At 38.4% G+C, this 11,202-nt stretch overlaps 1 protein-coding gene across 6 annotated transcripts in view; it reads left to right on the top strand.

The window, feature by feature from the left end:
- The window catches only part of CNTNAP2 (contactin associated protein 2), a 1,976,111-nt gene that overhangs the window by 1,534,840 nt on the left and 430,069 nt on the right, over positions 1 to 11,202 (top strand). For all 6 annotated transcript variants that reach the window (XM_072777573.1, XM_072777574.1, XM_072777575.1 and 3 more), the window contains one exon: positions 10,950 to 11,106. In XM_072777573.1, coding sequence (XP_072633674.1) covers positions 10,950 to 11,106 — 157 coding nt within the window. The remainder of the gene's footprint in view (positions 1 to 10,949; positions 11,107 to 11,202) is intronic.

Here is an 11,202-nt window from a genome sequence, read left to right on the forward strand (position 1 = left end):
CTCAGGGCAAAGTTTGCTTGAGATTCTCTCTCTCCCTCTTGCTCTGCCCCCTCTCCCTGGCTGCACCCTCTTTCTATCTCTCTCTAAAATAAATAGAACCTTTTTTTAAGTAAAATTTACAATATTACAATTATTAAAAGATTATCCTAAGTATTTTCTACTAGTCAATAAAACAAAAAATCCTTTTTTTTAAAAAAAAAAGGAAATATAAATGAATAAACACGGAGAGGCAAACAATCTTACAAGTAATCAGTGAAGTATAACTAAAAACAAAAAAAGGTACTCCTTGTCATTCACCAATTGTCACAAGTTAACAGCATAATACCAAGGGTTGTCAAGGATTTTGAAATTTTATAGACTGCTGGTAGGATTCTGCATTCATACAAGTGCTTGGAAAAACAATTTCAAAATGCACAAACCATATGACCCAACAATTCCCCTATAGAGGATCATGCTCAAAACCCTGAGACATTTTCACACAGCATGTTGAAATAGCAAAAAACTAGACACAGCCCGATGTTGCTTACTCTTAGAATAAAGTATGATACACCCAAAGAGTAACACACCATAATAACAATGATAATAGATAAGCTAAGTACAAGTCTATTTCATTATTCTTTATACCTTATATAAATTTGTAGTTCTGTGTGTAAAAATATTTTAACTTCTAAAATTTTATTTTATTCACTTGTTTATTTATCTGAGAGAGAAATACATGCATGAGCAGGGAGAGGGGCAGAGGGAGATGGGGGGGTGGAGAAAGTATCCTCAAGCAGATTACCTGCTGAGCACAGAGCTGGACACAGGGCTCCATCCCGGGTGCCTAAGTGACCTGAGCTGAAATCAAGAGTCAGCCACTTAACCGACTGAGCTACCCAGGCACCCATTAACATCTAAAAATTTTTATATTTGACTCCCCATTATTTAAAAACTTAAGTGCAAACACCATCAAAGTACCCAAAACCATTTTTCCAACCATAAGTTCTGCTTCTCTAAACTGCTGCCACCAGCTTAACTGACTACTCCATAGTTCCAGAAAAAAAGTCAGGTGTTTTCTGGCTTCATACCTTGGCCCAGCCATTCACGAGATGCTGAAATGCTCAGATCTTCATCCTGGTTTTCTAGATCTCACCCTTCCATCAAAGCTGCAGTCATACCTGCCTCCTTATGGAGGCCCTCCAGTCCACCCTTATCCTTGGTAATTGTTTCTTTCTCCAGAATCCTATGGGACTCATTGCCTGAACCACTCTTAAGACATCTAGTGTGTATTTTTTCCATCTTATTATCTGTATGCCCTATTAGGTACCACGGCATAAAACTTTCATAATTGTAAATTAGTGAACATAGTCTTTCCACTAACTCAGAAGTTTAGATTGGGAGTCAAGTGTTCACCCTTATTCCCCAAATTCTCTCTCCAGCACTAAAAAAACGTGCTTGTTGATTCTGTAGCATGCCATTTCAGTTGCAAAGCAATATTTTGCTACTAATTTAAGAAGTTATAGTTGTCCTCTAAGTATAAAACAAGCTGAGGTGCATCTATTATCTATCAATCAACAAAAGTCAAGGCACAGGATACCAAGTGTTTCAACATAAATGATGGGTCTGGCCTAAGACACATTTTAACCAAAAAAAAAAAAAAAAAGTTTTTAATGGAAAATAAAAAAAAAACAGCAGCCGGTACTCAATCAAATCGTCATCCCTGACATCTAGTTTAATTTCCTCTTTCTTTGTTTTATAATTAGTAAAAGAAATATTTAAAATAAGTGGTCAGGGTTTTTCTAGTGAAAAAGACTAGAAAAGTATATTACAAAATTCTACAAATAGTACGTGGTTGCATTTGATCACTTTGGTATTACTAGTCACATTTTTTCCTGGGGCCATGGTACTGAAGAATTAGCCAGAGTGACAAAGGGGGTCAGGAACCCCAGGACCTCTACAGAAACTGAGGCCAAGTTAACAAAGAGCACGTTGGCCTCTTCCATTCTCTTTAATACAGCTCCCGTCTGATCTGTCACTTCAATTCCATTCAAATTAATAAAATCTAATTCATTTGAATAGGATTCAAAGTGATTTGATTCAGTTCAATCAAATTCTGCTCAGTGGAATCAGCCCTTGATTGAAATCTATTAAGTTCAGCTCAATAAAATAAATTTAAATATTATGCATTAAAATTAATTTTTAATTAACTAACATTTCAGTTCAGGTCCATTTTGATCTGAACTTCCATTCTCCACTTCTAAATTTGGTCCCTATTCAAATTAATAAAATATCATAGAATCCAACGTAATCCTGAAAGATGCACCATGAGGCTAATCAACCGCATTCATTTCTATTCATCCCTAATCAAATGAGTTTAGTGACATTCAATCACAAAACGATAAATGCCCACCTTTAACTACCATATTGAATGTTTATATTATAGCTTCAAAATCATGAGTTTTCTCAACTTCACAACACTGTAGTAGGAACTCTATGGGACTTTGTGGATTCATTCTTTGTTTGGTCTTTATATTAGCATAGAAAACAAAAGAGAATATTGTTATCTGCTTTAATAAGCTGGTTTCACAAAATTTATAGGCAGCTTGAGATGATAGGCCTTTGTGTCTGTGGAATGCCAAGATACATGTTGCTTATTTTTATTTTTAAAGTTCTTGATCTAAATAGTAAAATACAGACATTTGGACTCAGAACCACAGCTATGAAAGTGGAAAAGAAAAAAAAAAAAGAGATTACAATGACTACATTATTCTGAAAAAAAAAAAAAAAAAAAACTGGAAATTTTAAATGGAGGTGTTACTGTACCAAACACCATCATCACCTTTTCATACCTTACCTAGATGAGTATTCTAATGGGACCCAGACACTGACCTCTCAGTATTCTATGAACTAAAGCCACAGTGTCATTGCCTCAGGTCAGCGTAGGCAGATGTGTCTGATGATAAGGATCATCGGGGCATTAGTGACCAGGTCCCCAGATCACCCTGAGATTCTTATTCTATAGATCTGATTTTGTAGGCCAGGGAATCTAGAGAGTTGGGTAAGAGCCTCGGTTGGAACTTCTCTTAGGTAAACTGGAAACTCTTGTCTATACGAACGTCCTGCCAGAGGGAAGAAACAGCAGCAATCACTCCATGACCTCACCTCCCAGCCCTCATCTTTCTATGACAATCCCGAGACTGCCATGGTCCAGTTCTTAGAAGTGATTGCATGGGGACAGACTCTCCATGATGAAGAAGAGAGACTGCCTATATTTCAGCCAGAGAGAACTCTAGAACTGGCGGCCTGTTTCTTTTTCTGGTGCCTTGGACAAGGGGAGCTGTCAGCAATAGCAGTAGCTGGGATTGTACACGTGGCATCCTGCAGGATGAATAGGAGAATCTGACCCACTTAAGCTTCCAATTTATTGCTATCAAATTATCTAGAGGGCTCTCTAGTAGCTACAGCACCTTCAAATTTCCTCTTTGCTCCAGCCCAGCCCAGAATTGATTTTAAGGTTTTACCTTCCTTCTCCTCTAGATTATCTGCACTGCAAGGAAGATTCTCACAGGCACAGAGGGCTTTGTACGGACAACCTAGAATTACACCAATTAAAGATGTCTCATATTCTTTGTGCCTTGGCATGGAGTACTGCAATCAGACCAGAGTAGTCAGCCGAAATTGGTGTAGTGACGGTTGAAAAAGATTCAGTGGTACTTTGGTGAAGACAGAACGGAGGAAAAAATGGGAGATTTTTCAGAGTAGGAGTCACTTCTTTAGAAAGCAGATCCATCCTGCACTGTAGGAGGCTTCAAGCATCCAGGATGCTGCCAGAGGTGGGAGGATGGGGAGCAGTCAGGTGGCTGCCAGCAGGGGGGCACTGAGCAGAGCCTCTGAAAGGCAAGTTTCTCCTGCAGTTGTACTTGCTCTGCTTCCCCTGTTGAAAAGCCCCCTGTGATTCTCTAACAAAAGTTGTACATAAATGGATAGTAGTAGACAAAAAAAAAAAAAAAAAAAAAAACTAGGTTTCGTCCAGCTGAAAATATGCTTTTAAGTTTTCATTTTGGAGATTATAAAGCCTTGTGGTATGTTTTAATAACCTCTAGAAGCGGATGACACAGAACTAATTAAACATCCCAGTGACCAGACTGGGTCTTCTCTTAGAGCGTGCCACCACAACATTTATTTAAGCAGACGATCAAGGCAGTTTGTGCAGTCCAGAAGTTTTAAAGAACACATTTTGAAAATCACACAGGTGTACCATATTCTCATCAAGAGGTCCCCATGTGCTTGTCCTTGGGTGGGGAAAGTGGCAGTTCTCTCAGTTTCTTCAAGTCCTGAAAAACAGGTAGCCTCTTTCCCTTCCTCCTTTGCCAGTTAGTCCCCCAAACACTAATAAACCCTTCAGCCTAATGAAACTTGATCTTGAGTACAAACAGTGTAGTGATTGTTTTTAATTTGATCAGTATCTGATGGTTCTAATACAATGCGCCTTGCTTTGATAATTTAGCTTCTAGTCAACTTTGAGTATGACTTATCATTAATAATCTGGTCCCAGTGGTTACACCTACTGAATATAATGAACAGAAATCTTCAGATTTTGAGGTAACAGAAGTTCTTGAGCCCTTGGCCCGGGATAACTAAATTATTTCTCTTCTAACCACTCCTTCCTCTTGTCTTTTGAAAGTCTTTCCATTTTTATCACCTTTAACTGTTTTTCCCCAGAGCCAATTAACAGGTAAATAATGATTTGTAAAGCAAAGTGGAGCACTTCATTAGCATAGCACTGGAATAAGGCAATTCTTCATTCAATGCAAATTGAACCATTTTCTTGCTGAATATAAAATATATGCCAAATTAATAATTTATTTTAGTTACAGTAATTTGATTTAACCAAATGTGCCAATGCTAATAACAAAAGGGTGCAATTTGCTTTCTTCCCTAGAATATGCGTTTCTTACTGGCATTCTTTTGTTCATGGCAGATGGGAAAAGTTAAACATTTTGTACTGGGCTTAACATATTTTCTTTGGAAGAACAAAAGAATTTCCATCTGGCGTCTCTTAACTGGGAGCAGCAGCCATATGGGCTATATATGACTTGAGTCAAAGGTGAGGGATGGGGGAAGAACTGGGAATTTCAGCCACTCTTACCTGGTTACTAGCGTGTCACCTCCTTATACTGAAAGGAGGAAATGTCACTGCAGATCATCATGCTGGATCCCACCCTGGTATCTAATAAGAGTCCCTCCCTATAGGAACTGAGGGTTTGCCATGTAGGATTGGTTCAGAGGTTAGATCCCACACTGAGTTTAGGCCTCCTGCTGGAACACCTACTACCCAAGCAACATGACAAAGAAGCTTCCTCTCTGGGGGCTTCTTCATACTCCCTGCAGGTGCTGTTAGGAGCCAACAGGCTCTCTTGTCCATTTCCCCTACCACAGATTTCTCAAAGTCACATGCTAAAGGAGAGTCTGATAATTCCCTTGCTCCTTTTACTGGCATCGTTCTGATTTTTATAAAGAATATTGAGACACATTCAACTGCTCTCGTTCATGCAATTTACCATCACTGTCTATAATGAAAATATAACAATGTTAGATTGTTTCTCTTGGTTGCTTAAAGAAGTAATTTGAAACTGAGCTAAGGTTTGAGGTATATACTCTTCTAGAGGCTGTTTGAATGACAGATAGAACAAGGGACTTTCCTGTTAGACATTCTGTTAACCCTCAGTTCTGCATATGTCTGGTTTGTTTCCTCCTCTCCACCAAGTATGTTAGTATCTCTTAGTTTCCAAAACAATGATAGTAACCAAAATTTCCTTTGAGGGAAAGAATTTAGCCTTAAGTCACCTTGAAGAGATGCAGTGTGATAAATAGATGTGATAACCAGTCTAGGTCATGTTTCTACATTTTTGGGGTCAAGTTGTGGTCTGGAAGGCCCCAGGGGCATTTGCAAGTTCAGCACGGTGCTGTCCACCTTTGCCCTCTTCCTATAATGTGGCCTAGTGATAGAATCAACAGAGACTTTGTTCAGCTTATTGGCCAGATGGCCTGGCTCAGATTTTATAGTTTCCATAAATGGAATTTTTCAAGCCTAGTTTTTTTGAAACTTTTGACTGCATCAAAAGAAAACAGGAGTTTATTTTTGGTCATGCTTCCAATTCTAGAAAGCATCTCAGTTTAGATGCTTTACTCTTTACCTTGATGGAAAGAGAAGGAAGGAGCAAATAAACAAGCAAACAAATAAACAAAAACACCTTGAGTATAGAAAGCAAATACAGCTCCCTTTATTCTGGAACATGGCCCAGATAGGCAAAAGATAGGGTTTCAGACCGGATCTTTATTTCAAAGAGCTGGCTCTTCCTCCCTTCAGAACAGGATACTGAAATTCCCCTTTCTACTGTTTACCATATCAAATCAAATATATTTTTTTAAAATTCTTCTGCTATAAATGATCCTGCAAAGGGAAAAAAATAACTTTTCCAAATTAAGTCAACACAACTGGAAAATCTAGAGATGTGTATGAAGTAAGAGACTAACTCTTTTCCGAGTTCAAAGTGTTTGCTCATTTATTGTATCAAGCCTGAACCTCCCAGGAGGGTTTCAGACTCTAAACTGCCCACCCCAAAAGCAATCCCATGTACAATTTCACCAAAAAGCCTAATATATCTAGCAATAAAACTAACCAAGGAGGTGAAAGACTGATACTCTGAAAGCTGTAAGACATTATTAATAAAAGATACTGAAGACAACTCAAGCAAATGGGAAGATATACCATGCTCATGGATTAGAAGAATTAATGTTCATATTACCCAAAGCAATTTACAGATTCAGTGCAATCTCTCTCAAAAAACCAGCAGCATTTTTCACACAACTAAAACAAATAATCCTAAAATTTGTATGGAGCCACAGAAGACCCCAAATAGCCAAAGCAATCTTGAGAAAGAAGAACAAAATTGAAGGTATCACAATCCCAAATTTTAACATATGTTAGAAAGCTGTAGTAATCAAAACAGTGTGATAGTATTGCAAACACGCGCACACACCACACACACACACACACACACACACACAAGACACAGATCAATGGAACAGAATAGAGAGCCCAGAAATAAACCCACTCATATATTCAATTAATCTACCACATAGAAGGCAAGAATATACAATGAGGAAAAGACAGTCTCTTCAATAAAAGTTGTTGGAAGAATTGGACAGCTACATGCAAAATAATGAAACTGGATTATCTTTTTACACCAAACATAAAAATAAAATGGACTAAAGACCTAAATGTAAGACATGAATCCTTAAAATTACTAATAGAAAACATAGCCAGTAATCTCTAGAATATCAGCCTTAGTGACATATTTAGGGATATGTCTCTTCAGGCAAGAGAAATAAAAGCAATAATAAACTATGGGGACCACACCAAAATAAAAAGCTTTTGCACAGCAAAGGAAACCATCAACAAAATGAAAAGGCAATCTATTGGCTGGGAAAAGATATGTACAAATGATAAGTCCAATAGGCACTAATATCCAAAATATACAATTTGTACAACTTAACACCCCTCCCCAAAAAAAACACAAATAATCTGATTAAAAATGGGCAGAGGATGGGAATAAGACATTTTTCTGAAGAAGACACACAGATGGCCAACAAACACATGAAAAGAAGCTCAGCATGACTCATCATCATCATCATCATCATCAGGGAAATGCAAATCAAACCACAAGGAGATATCACTTCATGCCAGTCAAATGGCTATTATCAAAAAGGAAAAAAATAACAAGTGGTGGCAAGGATGTAGAGAAAAGGAAACACTTGTATATTGTTGGTGGGAATATAAATTAGTGTAACCACTGTGGAAAACAGTATGGAGGTTCCTTTAAAAATTAAAAATAGAAATACCGGGGATCCCTGGGTGGCTCAGCAGTTGAGCATCTGCCTTCAGCCCAGGGCGTGATCCTGGAGTCCCAGGATCGAGTCCCACATCAGGCTTCCTGCATGGAGCCTGTTTCTCCCTCTGCCTGTGTCTCTGCCTCTTTCTCTCTTTCTCTCTCTCTGTGTCTCTCATGAATAAATAAATAAAATTTTAAAAAAAGTAGAAATACCATATGATCCAGTAATTCCACTATGGGATATTTACACAAAGAAAACAAAAATACTAACTTGAAAAGATACATGCACCCCTGTGTTTATTGCAGCATTATTCATAAAAGCTAAGATATCGAAGCAACACAAGTATCCATCAACTGATGAATGGATAAAGAAGATGGTGTGTGTGTGTGTGTGTGCATGTGTGTAATGGAATATTACTCAGCCATAAAAAATAATAATGAGATCTTGCCATTACATCAACATGGATAGACCTAAAGGATCTTATGCTAAACAAAACAAGTCAGAGAAAGACAAATCGCATATGATTTCATTTATATGTATAAAAAACAAAACAAATGAACAAACAAAAAACCAGAGTCATAAATCCAAAGAACAGACTGGTGGTTGCCAGAAAGGAAGGGAGTAGGAGATGGTTGGACTAGGTGAAAGGGATGGAGAGGTACAAACTTCCAGTTATAAAATAAATAAGCCATGAAGATGAAAAGTAGAGCAGAGGGAATACAGTTAATAATATCGTAGCAATGTTGTATGCTGACAGATGGGACTGCACTTACTATGATGAGCACTGAGGAAAAGAATTGTTGAATCAATATGTTGTACACCTGAAACTAATATAACATCGAATGTCAACTATACTTCAATAATAAAAATAGTTTATCTTAAAAAAAAAAAAACCTATCAGTGTATCTAAGACAGTACTACAGCAGTTTTCATGCAATTCCAGAATGGCTCTTGCCTCATTTTTATTTCTGAGAACTTGAACAGATACTAGGACAAGTGTGTACCTAACATCCCAAAGTGTGGGTGTTCTAGCTGTAGACCCAAAGATTCTAATTGACTTGCCTTCTTGCCTTCCTACATGGCACCACCCCGAAAAGATTCTACTCCTTCCCAGCTTCCTGCAAGAGAAGGTGTTCCTAGGACATCCCCTTCTCCCCTTTCATTCCCTCCCCTACCTGCTGTTACCTGGCTTTTTCTTGCCATCATTCACCTGCAACTGATTTCAATCTCCTGTGACCTTCTAGCTGTCAAATTAAAAGTTGAGATTCTCATCTTCATGGACTTCACTGTGAAATCTGGCAATTCTGAATACGCTGTCTTTTGGAAGCTCTTTGCATATTTTCCTCCACCCTCTCTGACTACTCCCTCTCTTGGCCTCCATGATGCCCATCTGCCTCTCTTTTACATCTCCAAATGCTCTTGTAATCCAAGAGATTCCAATGGCATCTCTTCTGCTATCAATATTTTCTCATTTATCTTCATGGTTCCTAAAATGGGATTTTCGGCCCAAAGAATGTTCCTAAGACCCAGACTTCTATGGCCAATTGCCTATTTTAGATATCAAATTCACCATCTTTTCTTCAACATTCCCTAAACTTCTTGTCTTCCTACCTACCCTGTTATCTGCCTTGGTTTAACACATCACCCAAGCCAGAAGCCTGGGTTTACTCCATAACACCTCCTTCCTACCTTCCCTCCCACCCTAATCCCAGCAATCCTACACTAATTATACCTCATTAATCTCTTTCTAGTTTTTTTTTTCCTTTCCATTACCACTGCTAATTTATTGTTTCATTCTGTATTAACATAGGAGCATCACATCTAGCTTCCCTGACTTCATCCCCCCAAAATCTTTCATTTACTGTGTAGATCTTTAAAATACAAATTTTATAATTCCCTGTGTGAAATCATTTAATTGGTTCACATTACTTACAGGAGGAAGTTCCATCTCTTTATGTTGGGAGGATATAAACACTGGAAAACAAAAATAAACCAGTGCAAAGTAATTTCTCACTTGGACAAAGAATTTTTTCTGTGATACCCTCACCTACGATTAATTACTACCTACTCCTGCTACCCTTTCTTTCAAACATACCTCCTCAGACTGATTTTACCATATTCTACCTCTATACTCCTACATATAGAGGAGTTTTCCATATAGAACTTTACCTCTCTGACTTTTACATTCTGCTTCCTCTGCCTACAAACCTTTAGCTCTCCTACATCCCTATTCACCTGGGTAATGCCCATTCAACCTTTGGCACATAACTCAAATATTTTACCTCCTGTGAGAAAGTTTCCTTCATGACCTCCTTTCCCTCACTCAGGCTCCTGTGTGTCATAAATCTTATTAAGCTCAATCTGTATCATTTTCCTCCATCACCCTGCTGAGTTTCTTATAATATTTGACACACAATAGAAATTCAAGTGATATCTGATGATTGGTTGGTTGAACATGTGAATATATGAGAGAATATTAGGCCAAATAATAAAGGCAAGTTTATTATATAAGAACATTTTATGATTTCTCATGAGATACAGTGTTGAACTTCTGGTTTGGGAGCAAATCTGGGGTGTGATTGAAAGAACTCCTTTAGCTTTCTAGACCTCAGTTTCCTTACCTGTAAAATAAGGAAATCAGACTAAGACACAATGAGGGTCATTTGGCTCTGATAGTTTATGATCCCTCAGACTATCACTTCATGGAAAAGCACAGCTAGCCATGAACTTAGTTGTAATTTACAGAATCAGTGCACCATCTATATGCCTTCATCGTGAATGTCCCCAGCTGGCCAGCCCATCTACTGAGTAGACACCTAAGTTTCTGAAACTTGAATGTCAAAGCTTCTTCCAAGGAAAGAGGTACCTATCCTGGTGGGAAGACTTGAGCTTACCATTCCCCATTGTATTTTTTATTAAATATTCCTATTATTGAAAAACATGTACTTTGTAAGAGGGTAAAGTGAAGTTCAGCCTACTGGAGAATGATGTTGCCTCTGGGGACAAGATTGTATGGATGATATCAATGTGGTCAAGCCTAATCTACCTCATTGTGTCTTTCTCCTTTCTCGTAGATGGAAGCCCTTACACCTGGTGGGTCGGCAAAGCCAACGAGAAGCACTACTACTGGGGTGGCTCCGGGCCCGGGATTCAGAAGTGCGCCTGCGGCATTGAGCGGAACTGCACAGATCCCAAGTACTACTGTAACTGTGATGCAGACTACAAGCAGTGGTGAGTGCAAGTTCCCCTCCCAGTGTGCCTTTAGGTCAGACTCATTTGCTAGAAGAGAACATTTGAAAATTGCTGAAATAGTAAGACGATGGGTTA

Source organism: Canis lupus, chromosome 15, assembly GCF_048164855.1.
Source record: "Canis lupus baileyi chromosome 15, mCanLup2.hap1, whole genome shotgun sequence".
NCBI classification, from domain to species: Eukaryota; Metazoa; Chordata; class Mammalia; order Carnivora; family Canidae; genus Canis; species Canis lupus.